At 40.4% G+C, this 18540-nt stretch overlaps 1 protein-coding gene across 1 annotated transcript in view; it reads left to right on the forward strand.

Annotated features, from left to right (window-relative positions):
* SPAG17 (sperm associated antigen 17) overlaps window positions 1-18540 on the forward strand; it is a 248348-nt gene that overhangs the window by 18679 nt on the left and 211129 nt on the right. The window contains exons 2-3 of the mRNA XM_012807634.1: window positions 13766-13906; window positions 14531-14626. Of these exons, the coding sequence (XP_012663088.1) occupies window positions 13766-13906; window positions 14531-14626 (237 nt within the window). The remainder of the gene's footprint in view (window positions 1-13765; window positions 13907-14530; window positions 14627-18540) is intronic.

The following is an 18540-nucleotide window of genomic DNA, read 5'->3' on the forward strand; positions in this document are numbered from 1 at the left end:
TTTTAAATTAATACAACAGGAAAGACTGTTTACTTCTGCTTGAATTGGAAAAATTGGGAGTTTGACCAGGACTTCATTAAGTAATTAAATTCTATTGAAAAGCATTATTTCCTTCCATGTTTGAACTACTGTCCTCTGCACTGCTTGGAGTGTACAGAAAGGGGAGGAGTGGGTTAGTGTTCAAAAGAACAATACTATGTTCCTGAAACTCAGGAGTCCGCAGTCTGAGCAGAAACAAACACCAAAAAGTGTGATCTGAGAGTGTGATGATCCCTGGATCAGAAGCATCAGCATCACTTGGGAACTCAAAGGAGATGCAAATTCTCAGGCCCCATTTGAGACTTACAGAATCAGAAACTTGGACTGGAGCCCAGCAATCTGTACTTTAACAAGCATGATGCTGACGCACAACAAAATTTAAGACACACACTAAGTGGTAACCACAGAGTAAGTACTACATTACTAGTACAGTACTGACAATAAGTTTTCATAGGCAAGCTGGGGACGCTGTTAGGCTGGGATGTTTAGGGAAAGAGTCACGGATGTAGCAAAAGTTTCTCCTGGATGGAGGGCATTCTGAATAAAAGAACCAGGCTGAGCAGGACAGAGAGCTGAGAAAACACAGGACTTGTTTGAAATCCGCAATTAACCACTAAGTAGGCACTTTATTATGTGCTTTACACATGCTCTCATGGTTAATCCTCAGGCCACCACCTAAAATAGTATTCCCATTTACATGAAGAAATTAAGTGTCAAAAATTTACATAGACCAATTTGCCTGAGAGCTTAGAAAAGTAACGTAGATATGGTGTTACAAATATTTTGGAAAAAGCACACAAAGTGCTCTAAATTCCAGTCTTTGGAGTTTGGGCTCCATCTTATCCTATTAGAACCTGAGAGTTAGACAATTAAAATGCTTTCTATGAAAGAAGGAATGACAAGGTTGATGTCTTAGAAGAATTAATAGATTGTAGATGCGAAGCTGGAAACTTGAACAGGCACTGTAATGGTGTTTTCAGTAGTTTTGATGAAAGGTAGTTATAAGTTAAAATAGGAGAATAGTGATGAGATTACAAAGAGTAGCAGATTTAAGAAGACTCTGGGAAGAAAGCGACTGTGATTACATACCCAAAAGGAGAAGGGAAGTAATGAGGACTGAGGGAAATGAAAACTTCAGCTTTCAAAATGGAAAAGCCCACACATTTATTAGAATGGCCTTAGTTTTCATTATCCATGATGGGTGGAGGTTTTGTTTGTTTTGTTATGTTGTCAAGGTGTGGAGAGCAGTGAAGGGCTCAGTCTGAGACCTGCTGAGTCTGAGATGATGGCAAAACATCAAAGTAGAAATGTTTAGCGGGAAGTGGAAAACACAGACTACCAATCATAGTCAAGTTTGGAAACATAGACTTGGGAACTGTCAGAAGAGAGGCAATAGAGGGCATCATGGAAGGAGCCAAAACATTCCACTGATAGTGTGGGCCAAGAGAACAGAGGTAGAGGGCAGAGTTCTGTGGGGTACCTAAAAGTTCCTTGCGTATGGGATCGAAGAATAGAAAGAGCTGAATGGTTAGAGAAGGAACAGCCAAAGGCATAAAGACAGAATGAGGACAGGGTAGTCTCATGGAGGTCAGGTCCAGGGAGAAGGGCACAGAAAGACCGTGCTCATCTCCCAGCAGGGAGGACATGGCAAGGCAACTATATCTGGGTGCAGTTTCAATAGGGCAGATGGTGGTAGTGCTGGTGGTGAGGGAAGGAGATGGAAACAAGACCAGAGGGTTTAAGGGGGTATCAGGATGTAGGAGCTTCATGGGTAGAACTGTGTTTGGGGTAGGTTGACTATGAAGAAAAGAAGATCATAAGGGAAAATGGTTAGTGGAGAGACTGGGATTAGGTGACAATGACTATGTAGGTGTGAAATAGGATAGAGGGAAAAGAGCAAAGGGTTGGAAACTGGAGAGGAAGTGATGGAAGAACTGAAAGAACTGAATTATAGAAGAGGTCATTTGCTTTAGTACAAAAAAAAGGGGTTAGAGGGGACCAGAATATTTTCCTCTACCCAAGAAAAAGGAGCGTGTCATTAGACTGGTAAAAGGTATATTGAGATGAAAATGTGAGGAGGGGAGGAATCCGCAGCAGGAAAGCCTGGCTCCTTGCAGGAGACATGGACAAAGAATCCCCTCCACTAATTCTTTACGTGGCATCTGCCTGAGAGGCCCTTCCCAACACAGGAAGAGACAGCGTCTGGTACAGAGCCTATCACCTCACATCAGAATTGTCCGTATTATGTCTCCCCAGTAGCCCACGGGTCTTTTGAGCACAGAGACTTCTTTCCAGTATTTTTTTAATCCAGAAAAGTACAAAGGATAATATAACAAGCTTGTTTATTCCCTTACCAAAAAAAAAGAAAGAAATACTTTCCCTGTTTTTAAAATAAGCACTTTATATAAAAAAAAAAAAAATGGAAAAACACTTTGTCCTCACCCTATCCTTTGTTCTAATTTTTTTTTTTTTCCTGTCGGGGGCAAACACTATCAGGAAAGCAATGCATACCCTCTCCGCCTGTGTATCTGTTCATCTACCCGTGAATAACAGCTGGTGTTTCACAGTGATTAATACCCACCGTGTGGGTGCCTGCGCTACACAAATTACCCTACAATTGGTGGGTGCAAAGGTGGAGAAGAAGCAGCACAAATGGTTCCACACTCAGTGACAGATTCTGCATATTGTCTCTTTTCTTCAGGGCTGTGTTTTGAGGTGTAAGATGCTGAACTGAGATGCCCATATTTAGCTCATTTCTTTAAACCGTGCGTGTTTATCTTTGCATCCTCCATTTCCAGGGTAGCACGTACAGCCTACATCCCCACATAGTAAGTATTAATCCCTAGTGAATAAATTAGAGTGACCAACCTGGTGATAGAAATGGACCTTTTCTACAGTGCTTTCTAGTTACAGAACACTTTTACCCATAGTATCTTTTCATCTTTATTCGTGTGTTTTCCTACCTGATTTGAGGCTGCGTAAGGGTAGTGATTATGCCTGTTACCTCTGCATTCTGTTCCCAGCGCCCATTTCAGTGTTTCTAACTCCTCAGTAAATATTAGTTGAATGAGTGAATGACTTTCTGCTTTAAACATTATTATTTTACTAAGGTCCAGGTTGTAAGTACTTAAATGTTTTTCCAAGCCCATGTGGTTGGAATCAGGACTAACAATCAGGTTTTCTGATACTAAATCCAGTGCTCTTTTTATTACACCATTGAAAGAGCTATTGTAAGGACTCTATTAGGGAATCCGGAGAAGAGGAATAATTATAATGAATTACTGCCCTGATGTATCCAATAAATAGATTCCATGTACCTGTGTAATTGGAGAAAATTAAGACCCATAACCAGACCTGGGGCTTGAAATTTATCATCATCATTGACTGGGGATATTTTGTCACATGGTACTTAAATGGGGTTTGTGTTATAAAGGAGATACGTGAATTACGAGGGTGTGTAAGATTGCGTGAGTGTAGAAGGAGCGGGAAGCAGTTTCCCTGGAATAGGACTGCCCTTGCTACGGTCACTGGTGACCTGATTGCCTTTGACTCACACAGATCCCTCTCCTCCGGGGCTTCAGCAGCACCTTCCCTCCCAGCTCTCCTCTACCTCTCCTTGTCTGCTTGCTAAGAACCCCTTCCCTGAGAAAATGACAATTGCATGGAGCTCTGAGGAAAGTTACAGACATTCTAGGAAGAAGGGTCTCAGGAACTTCCCCCTCCATCTGCCCTCCCACTAGGACTGATGGATCAATACTTTCACCGAGCACTCTTACATTTGAGGGCTCATCCCAGTTTCCTCACTCAGAGACTGGTCTCCGGCTGCCTCTTCCCCTGCCCAGCCCCTGTCCCTGGTAGCTGGAGAAACTGGGATCATTGCCTCACACCAGCTCTGGAGAGCAGCGTGTCCCAGCCCCCTTGACAAAAGCCACTCAGGGCCACTGCTTTGGTGGGGTGGTCTTTCCCAGGAAACAGCCTCTTTAGATATGCATTCTGAGATACAAGCACTGCTCCCTTACTCTCACACTCCCATCTTAGTCGTTTCTGTGTATCCTTTACAGCAGGCGACCTCAAACTACGGCCCGCGGGTCACATGTGGCCCACCTAGGACATTTATCCGGCCCACTGGGTGTTTTTGCCGCTGCTGCCTGTCCTGCAGCCGACTTGTCTCAGGGCCTGCAGTCCAGCCCTCCAACAGTCTGAGGGACAGTGAGCTGGCCCCCTGTTTAAAAAGTTTGAGGACCCCTGCTTTATAGCATCCACATCTAACGACTCTGATTTAGTAAAGGCCTGTTATGCTGACCTGCTAGTCATGTTTGTTGGATTGAGGCAGGGCACAGATTCCCTTCCTCAAGCTACATTCTCATAGTTTTCCTGACACACCCCCAGGAAGTTGTTGGAGGGGCCCCATCATTCCTGACTTGCTTGAGACAAACTCAGCTCTCCAGAAGACCTGGCCTGCCTTCAGATCATCTTTCTATGACCCTTCTTTGTCACACCATAATTTGGAGACTATATGTTTAGATCTACAAATCATAATGGAGAGTCAGAGAAAGAATTCTTGTCTTGCTTTATTAGAGACATTTTAGGGGATGTAATTTGGTTCCTAATATATTGTCATTTTTGAACATTTTATTGATTTAGGGGGAGGATAGGATAGAGTTAATAATCAGGACCATCTTGCACCCTTGTGTTAACCAGAAGCTGCATTGGGCATTTTGCACTCTCTCAAGATGGAAGCAAAAATTAAACTCGTTACTGGCCTTGCAGTAAACAAATGAAGGTAAGGACACCCCCATGAACTGCAAGAGAATCTGCCCTCTGTGAGACATTTAACCAAGCAACAGCTCTGGGGCATGGATGGCTCCTTAGAAAGAGTGTGGGTTGGTTGTTTTGTGTCCCCTGGGCTGACCTAGTTCTAAGGCAAAACAAATCCATGGAATGTCCCACAGATCTTAGTGGATAAATGGTATTTACAGGAGAGGAAGGAAAGTGGAAGGAAAGCAAAGGAAAGAGCCCCGATAAGGTAAGTAATGAGCTAATATTGAGTGTTGAAAATATATCTTAATTTTCAATGTGGAAGATGGTGATGCAACATTACAGTGATTTGAGGAAGGTAAAAGAAGGTCTCCAGTCTGAGGCCGGAGCTGATGAAAGGTTGTAGTTCTTAATGAATGATGATGAAAAGAGATCTCCTCTTGGAGGATGTGTCCCTGATTCCAATTTTACATTTGTGGAGCAATTAGCAGGACTCCCCTTGGCTTTTCTTGGTATCCTCCTTTAAAAGAATGTCTCTGATATGTAATATTTGTTTGAAAACCCGAAGAATCTTATTTCCTTTTGAGGTTTGCCTTACTTTTTATGTTCTGAAGTTCATTTTGAACCTCAGATTTTGCTCCAAGCAATAAAACTGGTTGGATTGTACTAACATAATGGAGCCGTAATTTTAGCCAACTGTTGGGGGTGGGGAGATAGTTAAGGTGTGTAGTGGCTCTGTGGTTTCTCTGTGGAGTAGAATTCCCTGCAAAGCTTTTCCATGTGGTGTTTTAATAGCTGTCTTAAAACTCTCTGATGCATGGAGCAAAACTGAATTAGGCTCACGTGTTAGATTGGTGGGATGGGCCAAGGGCTCTGTGAAAAAATGAAAGAAAAACAATCAAACAACCCAAGCTAGAGGCTAAACCATCCAAAGAAGAGCCCTAGGACATATCCAGATTCAAAATTATAACAGCAATTACCTCTTTTAACCCATGTTTGCGGAACTTTATATGGGAAATTAGGGTAATTCCCTTGTATATGTTCATATCTAACTTTTATGTGGTGCTTGACAATTTCTAAAATGATTCTCCATATATTTATTCATCAGAGTCCTGCAATCTTTTGTAGGCTGTGTGTAGTATTCTTAGATCCATTTTATTAAATGAGAAAACTGAGTCACAAAGAGAAGCCCAAGGTCATTTGGCTAAGAAATTAGAGAGGCAGAATTTGACACCACTTCAGAGCTCGGCATCTTTGCACCAGGACGTCAATAATTCTGACTAATGATCACATTTAATTTTTATGAAGACAAAGAAAACCAGCCAGCACATACATGCACAGAAAGCTGTTTCTAAACTACTGGGTTCTCATCAGTGAATATAAGACACATACGGTGTTATCTAAACATCAAAAGAATGAGCTTTTTCTCAAATGCTAAGTTAGAGGCAGAATTCCTTCCAAAGTGCTGAGTGTGGCTGATAAAATGCCACATACTCAGTCAGCCTTCCCATACTAAGCATGTATAAAAATTCTCTTTAGTGTGTGGTTTTGGCTGCTAAATTAAAAAAAAAAAACATTTATTGAATGCTACTATATGCCAGGCACATGGGTGAAATAGGAAGTGTCTAGGTGGTATGATTCTAAGGGGGTCTATTCCACTGACCCAGCCAGCCCACTGCCTAAAATGCCACCCACGGGGGTCATCCCTTTGAGTTAGTCCAGGGGTCCCTGGAATTCCTTTTGAAAAATGCAGGTAGGCTGGAGAGAAGAAATAGCTTTAAATGGCCTTAGTCACTGAAGCTTTGGGGTGTATTTATTTACCTAATTATCAAATCAACCCTTAAGACCCTGATTTGAATCAGAAGTAACAGGGGTAAATTTTATTCTATCCAGGAGAAGAGGGTGGCAGATTCTGGAAAGGTCTGTGAGGGAACCTTATGGCAGGCCTGCCTTCTCTGGAGAGAGAGGTGCACCAAGACTCTCTATCAAAAATAAGCTTCAGTTCCTTTTTGTTTATTTGTGTATTAAGACAAGATCCACAGAATTAGCCAGATTAATGGTTGTAATTCAGCCAGCAAACAGCTGATCTCATACTCATATTTTTTAAAGACAAGAAAGTGGATGGACATCTCTAAGGAAAAGGAGCCAGGGTTGCTTTCTGCCTCTGGTCCTCTGCACCACCACCTTGGAGACCATCACTTCCATAGTCGGCGCCACACATGACCTACAGCTAGCTCAGTGTCTCCTCAGTCCACTAATGTTTGGGTTTGTTTTCATGATTGGTGATGGGTTAATGTCTCCGACAGACTTGCACAGGGCACAAAATGACTTTAAGACGCCTCCTGCCACATTCATGCTCTCTCCCATACTCTGAAAAATTATACACTCTTAGAATTTTAAATATAGTATGGTAATGATTTTGGTCCTCTCTTCCAAGGACCTAAAATATTTTAGAAATGCATCAGTTAACAAAAGAAAATTATTTTCCAAACAATGTCATTCAAATTAATATCTGCCTTTTCTTGATGCAATGATGGATGTTCTGATTTTTTTTTCTTGACTTTCCTATAAGCTCTTCACCCTTGAAGTAGCTTGTTTGGAAAAACATGTTTGTCTAATGACTAACAAGAAGTGAAGTCCCTCAAAATAATATCATTGATGATGACTGAGATTATTGCCAGGTGCATGCTCAGAAGGGCTTTCTATGTATTTTCTCATTTATTATTTACCACAAGAAGTTTTTACTATTATCATCTTCATTTATGGTGAGGCACAGAGGAGTTAAGGAACTCGCCCAAGGACACACAGCTGGTCCATTAAGATTTGAATCTAGGAGTTGGCCTCCTGAGCCCAGGCTTTTAGTCACTGGGTAACAAGGACCCGCACTTGCCCACAGGGGCACTATGGTGTGAAAGAACCCAGTCACCTGTGAGTAGAGCATTCCTGGGACTTCCCAGAGTAATGGCCCCAGTGTCCAGGAGCCTGAGTGGGAAGTAGAGGGATTGGTCAGGAAGAAACGAGAGCCCTGGAGTTCCTTTGCAACCTGCTTTGCATAGAGCCTGTTTTGGAAAGTTGCACTTATGGCTGAGTTATGCCTGAAGAAACATCAGCAGGCTGTTGTCAGAGTGTGTTTGGAGGGGGAGGGGATTTATGTGCAGTAGAGAGACTTTGCTTTACTCTCCCCAATATTTTTCTAAGAGATAGCCTTGGCCTTCCCAGTCAAAATCACCTCCAAGTCAGTCTTAGACATACAGACTTTCCTAGGATGGAAGCTGTGGTACGCTGGCAAATGTTTAAGAACCTGTTCTCCAGGTACTTGCCATCACCAGAGTTTGATTACTTCCACTATGGCAGATTTCAAGTGATCAAAGCAACCTCACTGAACAGAGCTGAGAAGAGAGTTGGGCATTCAGCCCCGGAACACCGCGGACAAGGCCACAGTACTGGGGTGGAACAGGCAGTGGGGCTGCTGCGGGAGGCAGGTGTCAGGCTGACAGACCTGTCCCAGGTTCTAGACACAGCTAGCTCTTCTAGGACGGCTCCTTTTATGCTGCTTCAGTCTGTCTCCCTTCTTCCTCACCCCGCCCTGATGTACCTCCAATGTGAATCAAGCTCAAAAGAATTTCAAGGGCACCTTGAAAGAGAAAGGAATGGCAGGACGTGCCCCCTATAGGTGGCAGGTAGAAGGGTAGAGGCAGCAGGCCACTGCGGTCCCTTCTACTGGAGCTGAGGGGGCAGGAAGGGCCGGTCTCATAGTCAGTGCATGTTTGTATGTGGGTCTTGGCTTTTTCCTATCTGGAGAAGCTGCCTTCTTACCCGAGCATCTGATTGCTTGTCTGAGTCACTCCTGGGAAATTTGTCTAAGCAAAGGAATGGCTACAAGGCCCAATTCCCTAAACCACTGTTAATGACCCCTTGTATGAATCGTGTTAGATCAGATATAACCTATTCTCCTCCTAAAGGAGGTCAGGGCTACAGACTATACAGACGTACTCTCCAATTTCCTGACATGCTACAGTCTAGCACTTTATGATTTGACAATCAAAATCCTGTCAGTGTCCCAGTATTCTCTTGCTTTAAAATATCAATCAACAAATATATATGTGTCCTATTCACTACCAGTCCACCCCAAAGTGCAAAGGAATATAAAATATCATTTCTGACCTAAGGAGTTTACAGTCTAGCTGAGAAAACATGATGGCTGCATGAAAGAATTCCTAACTAAGAATGACTTTAACAGTATGATGATGGTAACCGAAAACATAGCATTTATAGTAAGTTATGAGGGATATATAATTAAAGAAGTGTCTACGTTCTACAACAATAAGTACTGACTTAATAAAGACAGTTGAGAGATGAGTAAGTGCACATCCTGGTCCTGTTTATTGTTCTTGTTTATTATCTAACAATGTGTACCCATTTTAAACCAATATTTTCAACCTACTTTATAGTTAGAATCCCTTTTTAACAAATATGATTGTAGCAGCCAGTTCGATGTAATAAAAATATTTATTCTGCTGGCCAACAGCCCATACTAACACTCCTTTGCTGATGGAGATCCAAGACTCCTTTTGAAGGAAAAATCTGGTATGAGAAAGACATTCACAAATCCCTGTCCATTTGGCAGTAAATCTACTTAACAAAAAGGTTATCCTTTCAACAGAGTATTGACATAAAGTGCGGGTCTGCGTATCTGTACAGTGTTAAATAGCTCTTAATAAAACTTGACTTTTTAAATGTTGCATTGATTTTACTTGAGGCTTTTATACTTCTCCTAATAAAGGTGCTGACCACTACTGGTTCGTGGGGCTTGTCAGGCCCTGATCAGTTCTGAGCAGTGGACTGTGGGCCTCTCGTCTCAGCTCTCTCGGGGCCACAGGCCCCTGACACTCCAGCAAAAGCGGTGAAAGGGAGCATGTCTAGTATCAGCCAATCATTTGTGCTGATAAAGGACACAATCACATCCAAAAGCTACCTGTCACTTATTTTTGGAAGGCTTTTCGTAATTACTATTAAAATTACTATTTTAATTACTATTAAAATAGTTAACACCTAAATAAAATTTAGAGAATTTGCCATGTATGAAATAAAAATAGTTGTAAATCTACCCTACGTCTCTGCAACTTACGTGAGACAGCCAGGTTGGCTGGATTTCTATGAACACTCTCTTGCTGTAAGAGACTTGTCCTACGTATCTGGGTTAAGACGCCCTCCTGCCAGGTTCCAGATTAGGTGAGACTAGTAAAGTAAATAAAAGGTAATGGATTGTGTCCGCACATGACTTCATCCCATCCTTTAAATGACTTTATCAATAACTACTTGGGGGCAAGCCTCTGCAGTAATCCTATGCGCCTCCAGGTCAGAGAGCCGACTTTATTTCCTGAGGCGTTTGAGGTAAGACAGACCAGATCCCTCTTCCTTCACCATCGCCTACAGTAGTTTCTCTAAAATGATCCGTGTTTCCTTTCTCTCAGCTCATGCCACTAATTACACCCAAACTTCTCGAACTCTCTTGAACAAACTCACTCCAGGTAGGAACACTACTGGGCTCATGGATAATTGAGTCGCACACATTATACTTTCATTTCTCCCCATGGTCATTGCTTGTTTTCCCTACACTAAATTTCTCTTGCTTTCCTGTGAACTTAAAATTAAGGACTTCGTTTAACTGCTGTTAGGGTGGGATACGGGTGAAGTAGTGTTTTTAATAGTATTTTGCCAAACCTAATTTATTTGAGTCTGATTTTTTTTTCTAAAGCAATTTTCTATTTCTGAAACTGCTGCCAGTTGGTAGAAATTTGGAATCTATGATTATCCTGGAATATTAAGAGAAAGATTCAGAAATTATATTTACAGAATGTCACTTATTTAACTGCTCTTTGCAGTTAGACTCGGGGAAATGACTTGCTCTTCCTTTGTTAGTTAAATATTGTGCATTTCCTAGCACCCCGCTGCCCCCTGCCGCAGCCCACAGAGAGTGCGTCCTCCCCTCCTACATTCTCGTCTGGGTTTGCACTATTACTGCCTCCTCTGCCGTTTCATGCTTACTCAGGTTCTGGCTACGCAATTAGACACGAAACCATCATTCTAACAAAGTCCTCCACGGGTTCTATTTTGCAAAATAGATCCAATTTTTAGAGCAGGCGTTTGGTGGCTGAGGCATATACTCAGGAAATTGTACCTGAACTGGACTCTTAAGATCCTTTCCAACAGAGAGATGTGGCCCACATCCCCAGCTCCTGCGGAGATAATGCTGAACAAATACGGAGCTGCTGCAGCCCAGGAGAACTGTCTCCGGGTGACACCTTGGGGATCTTAGAAGTTTCAATGCCACAAATCCGAGGGAGAGTCTTGTGTGGAGATGCATCCTGGAGCAAAGCCAGAGCTCTGGTCTTTGAGACACATTTGGGAAATTAATGTCTCTGAATGTTTGTAAAGCCATCATTTTTTAAAAAGTGATCATACAATGTTTTAAGGGTTTAATATATAATCTGTGTTTGAAAGCTCTATACACTAAACATGTGATTTAAATCTTCATCTATTAATTTTACTATAGCCAAAGTAGTCTATTTAAGGATGCAATTTAAGGATTATGGAAAGGCATTCTGACCCCAAAGAACAGTTCTCAAAAGTGTTCTGAAATGATCACAGAAGTTATAAGCCATGTATGTGGTCTCCATGACACTCTGGCAAAATGACCTTGAACCAAGGGGTTTAACTTCACTGGACCTCTTGGTCTTCCATCTATAAAGTATTAGTGCACCTATTTCATGGGGTTACTTAGAGATCCAATGAAATCACATATGTTTGGCACATGGCAGACTGATAATAATTGTCAGTTCCTCCTCTTCCCTTTTTACTGGTCTGAATGAGTCAACACCTGCCTTTGACAGGAAGGGAAGGAACTACAATGCCCTCTTTCTCAGTTGTCCCCAAAGGAGCTGAAGCTGAACCATTAGCTTTCAAATATTGCAAGGAAACTTGCAATGCAATAAGGAGGTAGAGGCACAACTGCCAGGAGCTTCAAAGTATCGCCTGTCCAGGAACCATGTATACTTGATTGTGAGAATGTGAGAGATTTTCACCCTTTAATGACAATTACAGTTATGGCTTTGACTGAGAGTACAGACAGGAGAAAAGAAAGGCATCAGTGTAAGAAAGGTCATTTTTTGATAATGGAATTTTTTCCTAAGGAATACATTATGAATATACCTACACTTTAGTATCAGAACATTTAAAAAAAGATACTCAATCTATGATGAATTAACAAAGAGAATTGTAAGCTCATTATAACAAAACAAAACACATAAAATTACACCTACCTGCGTGCATGGACACACTCATTATAAGTAAAATACACGTTAATACACTTTTTTTTTGCCTTTATATGTGTTTTTTGTTTGGGTAATAGCATTGAAAATTGGATGGGTCTTTCTGGGTAGTTAGTAAATTTCCTGGAGGAAAATAAGAAGAATTTAGTACAAGCAATATTGGGTGATAAGAAAGAATTTGTGCTCAGGTCTTTCCTCCCAGCTACATTTTAGTTCTGTCATCGACCTGATTATAAACTGAACAGAAACCAGAAGAAGCGCATAAAATTATGCATTTCATTAAACTTGTGTGACGTCTCAAATCATCTTAGACACTGTTTTTACAACCACTATTGTACTGGAATCTGGCCTCTAGAGAGGAGCCAAGGGGTGGCTTAGATACTGCCCTGCCCAAGACCTTCACTTTATAAAGGAGAAACCAAGGCCGGGAGAGGTCACATGTCCAGAGTGCCCTCCCTTCTCAGTATCTCTCTCTTCTAAAGTCTTTATTGTGCTTATTTGTTCCATCTCCCCTTGAGATCGTGTTTAAGGGCACAAGTCCTGACTGGTGGGTAATTCAGTAGCTTCACGCCTAATCTGCCAACAGAATCTATCATCACAAGAAACAGTAAAAGAAGTTACTGAATGAAATTATTGTCTTCAGTAGATTATTTCTTTAAATTATCTGATGCAAAATTTCACACTCAAGTGCAATATTTTGGCCTATTTCTTGGGAGTAGGGAGGACCTACTTGTGAATTAACAATGGGATTCTTCTGTGAGGTTAAGAGGAAAAGATGTACAACTTAATTCTAGCCCAAGAATATGGGGAGGGGGTGGGGAAGGCGAGGGAAGAAGGGTGGCTGGGTGGTGGGAGGTTAACCGGAAAGATCATCTATATTTCTGTCTAACAAGGGTACAAGTGAACTTTTCTAGAAATAGAATGTAAATGTTTTGACACAATGACTATGCAAATTACATGAAATCTATGTGAACCAGCTTGATGAAAGTGTTTCAAAATGTATGTGAAAACACTACACTGTACTCCCTGTTTGCATTAATGTATAGAGCTATCATTTAATAAAAAAAAGAAAAAAGAAAAAAAAATATGTAATACAGAGTTAACTGTCACTGTAAATTTAAAAAAAAAAAAAAAAAAGAGGAAAAGATGTGTTCCAGTTCTCACTTGGCAACTCATCCATACTACCCAACATTTAACAAATATTTTTTGAGCTCCTTCTGTATTCCTAGCACTATTTAGAGTCTTAGGATGTACCATAGGAAAAAATATAAAGATTCTTGCTTTTGAGACTACAGTTTAATATGTATTTGTGACATAGAAATGAACTATTGCTTTCCAATACCAGATTATTCTTGACTGCATTCTAATTAAAGCATCATTTTTTTCAAGTCATCTTCCTTAAAATGAAAGTCTTAGTTTGTCAAGTAAAAAAAATTTTTTTGCCAAGTTACTTGAAATTTGGCACAATACTGCCGCCTTGTGGCTACTTAGATCAGAGCCCCACATAAACTACAAGGCCAATCCTTTCTTCAAGAGAAAATTTGTAGGAAGGTTACCCTGTTTTCAGTGAAAACCTTAGACACAAAATTACCTAGCCAGGAATACTTAAAATGTGTTTCCCTTTGGTTGTATAACAGAATGATTGGAAGGCCTCCATCGCTTTTGTGGTTGGGAACCAGATTGAGGACGACCTTCTGATTCAAGCCCTCACCCTCGCTGTCCAGGTCCCCCAGCGGAAGCTCTTCAGTATAGTCTCATGGGAGAACGTTCTGCAGAAGGTACTGTCCCTTCCTGCGTCAAAGCCCCTGGAAGCTGTTTATTAACCTAAAATAATGGAATAGGGTTATAAGATAAATAAAACTATCATATTCTTGTACTGTTTTGGAAATTTTGGTGGATTATTTTAAGTAAATATTTAACTAGAAAGAACATAAATTGTTTAGTCGGGATGATTTCTTTTTGTTTGTTGTTTTTTTTTTTGTTAATGTTACCCATTCAACATTCATTCGACAAAGATTTCTGAGGCCATACCAGGCACCACCCTAGGTTCTATGAGGAATTATTCAATAAAAGGGTTAATGATAATAAAAGACTGGACTATTAAAGATTCCAGGGAAGTGCATGACCAATTGGAAAATGAAGGCTACAGATAGAAAATCATAGGTGTCAAAAGTCACAGGGGAGAGATAACATGAAAAAGATCTGTCCAATGGCAAATACCTGCGCAATTACTAACAGCTTACAAAAGTGACTGTAAATATTCTTCTTAATTATTGGTCACCTCTTTCTTCCTAAGTTCCCCAAAACCTCAAGTCACCTAGATATTTGAAAGTTGCATATATCTAAGCATTCTTTAAGTAAGCCTTTCTTTTTCATTATAAATAAATTTAATTTTCTTACAGATAGATGGAATTAATTCAACTATTGGAAGTGTCTCATCGAAAAAAGCAAAAAAACCTGGAGGTGGTGGAAGTAGTAATGCTCCCTTATTTTATGAGGTAGGAGAAAGTGTTTATTGAAGAGATTTTTGTAATTTTCAGAAAAGAATTAATTGACATATCATATTATGATAGCCATCTTTTTAATTCAATTTATTCTTTGAGAGTAAATTCCAGGTTCTTATTGGAGATATTTGTTCCTGATGGTGGACACAAGAAATCTGCCTCCTTTTTTTTTGACAAAATTCCCCATTAGGAATAAAATTGCTCCAGATTATTTATACTATCATTGCATCCAAACTGAAAGATATAAATCAGAAATTTTTATATACAAAAATTCTGGGCCATACCTTTTCATGGAAATTGCTGAGTATATGATGGAATTAAAGAAAATCATATTATTTAGCTTCATTAAAGAAACGATACAGGATTGCCCCACAAAGTGGGGCATTTTTCTCATATAAAACGAGGACACAGCTGGACTAATTCTCCCTCAGTTTATGAACTTCATGCACATTTTACATTGCACTATAATCAGTAAGAAAATAACAATACTCTTCAGATTAGTGGCCCGTTCCATTTCCAGCAGCTGCATAGTGTGAAAGTCGTGTTTGGCTGACCCAGTGGGCTTATGCAAAGGACTTAGGACTCTTGCTCAGTACAAGGAGATTTCGTCTCTCTCTGCCTTGTTAATATCTAACTTACAGCTTTCAAGAAACTATAAAAATCTGGTGATTAATTAGAATATCACTTAAAATTTGTCAGGCACTGTTTTATGGCTCTGGAGACCTAAAATTTAAAGAGTTTTGGATCTTTCTAAGACGAACTTGTTTGCACTTTATTTCAGTGATGACTAATAAAGTTTTTATGTGTCTCAGGTCTTAAGTGATTACATAATAGTCTCTGGTATTGCTTGTGTACTATCTGAATAAGTTTCAATGTATTTATTCCCAATAGACGATACTATGATTTTTATAGCATAAACTGTTTGCTAACACCCTTCTCACTATCTTGGCAAACTTATCTGTGCATTTGGAGTCAAATAACATACCTTATCTCTTTTGTTTTGATGTTCTGAATGAGTGTGCTCCAGTTGAAACATTACATGATATCTGCATTTAAGCCATTGAAATTTTTCTCCTGAAATGGCCAGAGACATCCATGTCCAATTCTCAGGTCTGGGATCAACTAGTCCCGTGAAGGACTCTTTTTCTTCAAAGCTGCTCAGTAAAAATCAGTGATGATAACAGGCCAATGTTGATATCTAATCTGGACAAGCATTTGACTTGGCTGTGGGGTAACACAATGTCATGCAGCCAGAGTGAAGCCAGAGAGCCGTTCCTCCAGTATGTGCTGTGACTCTTGGTTGTATACACCGCCCTCGGCAGAGGGCCATTTCACATCTGGTTCTAACACATTCTTCTGGTGGAGCATTTGGGTAATAAGCCTCTCACACCTGCTCACACTCTCTTCTATGAATGGCTCCAAAAGAAAAAAGAAGGCGGGATGGAGCGCCACCAAGGCTGGACCTTAGGTGTACCAGACATACATTACCACGAATCAGTGCAGCAAAAATGACAAAAGAACATTAAAAAAAAAAAAATCTCAGCTCCTGGTCAGCATCAGCACCAGCATCAGCCAAAGACGGCTGCACATCTGGAGAAGAGGGACACATTTCCAGTCAGAGTCCCTGTGCACTTAGGACCTACTCGGGAACTCTGTCACCTGGTGCCTCATTCCAGGTGAACTAAAAAGCCACTGGGAATGTCTGTAGGGCTCCAAGGTAGTTGTGAGTGGCAGCCCTGGAAAAGACCCAGAGCCAAAAATCTTTTGAGACTTCTTGACAGTGTGTTCATGAGTCTATTTCTGTTTAAAGTTTTGTATGGTCTATAGCACCTAGAACTGTTTCCGTAGGAAAACTCCTCAGAAGCCTATTTAGAAAGTCTTACATTTTGTTTCACAAAGGACACTCTATAATGTGGGGTAAGAGATGACCAAACAAAATTGCTTATGTGATATGGTAAGTTCACAAAGATCTCCATTTTGGATGGAGAACTCAAAACACAAGAGCTATGCTTTCAAACACTTGTATTTACTTCTATCAATCCTCGTAGGATACTCTCTTTGAACTTAAAACAGAGCCTGGCCCTTTATCCTCTAAACATGATTCTAGCTAATTTGGCTTTCTGGTTTCTTAGCCTGGGGCTGATTAAGAGTGGCAAATTAGTGACACTTCACCACAGTGCAGTTCATCCATGCTCAATGAAACCGTGTCAGAACCGCATCACATGATATCCCCAGTAACAACTCAAAATGTCTGGGCTCGCAAAGACCACATTCCTCAACGATTTGCTCAGATTTTCATCTGGATGGCTTGGTGTTGTATACACAACAGCCTCGTTTTGAAATTGTGTAATTTCCCCTGAAACCTTAGAATTTCATCTACCACGTTATTGTATATATGAGAGCATTTATAAATCATAGTTCTTTGAAAACCTGCTTGTATTTGTGCTAATGTAATTCCACAGGGACAATGCGTTTGTTCATTCACCTTCTCCTTTTGGAAACCATGCTTTGCTCCAGCAGGAGCTACTCCAAGAACTCACAGGGGACTAAGAATAGAATAGTCTCCTTTGCGTATATTCCTGAGAATGCTGGCTTTTGCTTTATTATTATCATTATATAATAATGAGGATGAAGATGATCCCACGCACTGGCCTATCAGCATTTCCCACACATAATCCTACTTGAGGATGCTGACACATGAGAATGGATACACAGCCAAGCACGGTGGCTCACACCTGTAATCCCAGTTCTCTGGGAGGCTGAGGTGGGAGGATCATGCAAGCTCAGGAGTTCAAGACCAGCCTGAGCAACAGTAAGACCCCATCTCTCCTGAAATTAGAAAAATGACCTGAGTGTTGTGGCAGATGCCTGTAGTCCTAGCTACTGAGGAGGCTGAGATAGGAGGATCACTTGAGCCCAGGAATTTGAGGTTGCTGTGAGCTTGGCTGACATCATGGCACTCTAGCCCATGCAACAGAGTGAGACTCTGTCTCAAAAAAAAGAAAAAAAAAGAAAGAAAGAAATTGATACACAAATATTGCCTGCATTATATACATATAACTATTTTAAATTGCACACAAACTTTATGGCCACCTTGTATTATTCAGTTTTTCTGAATATTATTAATAAGTCCATTCCTGTTCAAGCACCAGTGCCAACCACCACTAGACAATGGAAAGGGGAAGAGGGAATATGAACGTTATAAAGACTCTAACTCATGAAGCTTAAGGCCTAGTTTCAGGGGAGGAAATATGTATGCACATAAGCCTGAAACATAGTAGGCATTCAGTAAATACTTACAGTGTACAAAATGGTCAGTAAAGTCTTTAAGGGACAGGTAATGTGTTATGGAAATTCAAAGGACTATAAGGTCAGAGTCTCATTAGCTGGAGTAGTTGGCAAGGACAGGCAGGACCTAGAAAATTGTTGTGGAGAAGTTGGTGACATTTGGAAAAAAAGGAAAGGGCCTATAACTTTGATCTTTTAGATACATTATGAGGTATCAATTAACTCACATCAAAGTTCTAAAAGGAAATATAAAATCCTCATTTTGCACATAGTAAAATGGAGATACAGAGAAAGTATGAAGTCTGATAAAGAATTTGAATTTAACCATATTTAAATATATATTTTTTTATATTTTATTTAAATATATAAATTTTTCTACTTTACCACAAACCTAGTACTCTTCCATTGGTGTCAAAGCTGTCCACCCTTGGAAGGGTGGACCTTGACACTCAAATGTGGGAGAGGGCATTCTAGGGAAAGGGAACAGCTTATGAAAAGCAATAAGAAAGCAAGAAGACCAAATGAATGTGTACTAAATTTGTAGTTATGTGCTACAATAATCACTCAATGTGAAAGATTAAATTATGTACATATTTTAATTATAATTTTTAAATCCTCAT

The sequence above is a fragment of the Otolemur garnettii genome, unplaced genomic scaffold (assembly GCF_000181295.1).
Source record: "Otolemur garnettii isolate 467f Iridium unplaced genomic scaffold, OtoGar3 scaffold00073, whole genome shotgun sequence".
NCBI lineage: Eukaryota > Metazoa > Chordata > Mammalia > Primates > Galagidae > Otolemur > Otolemur garnettii.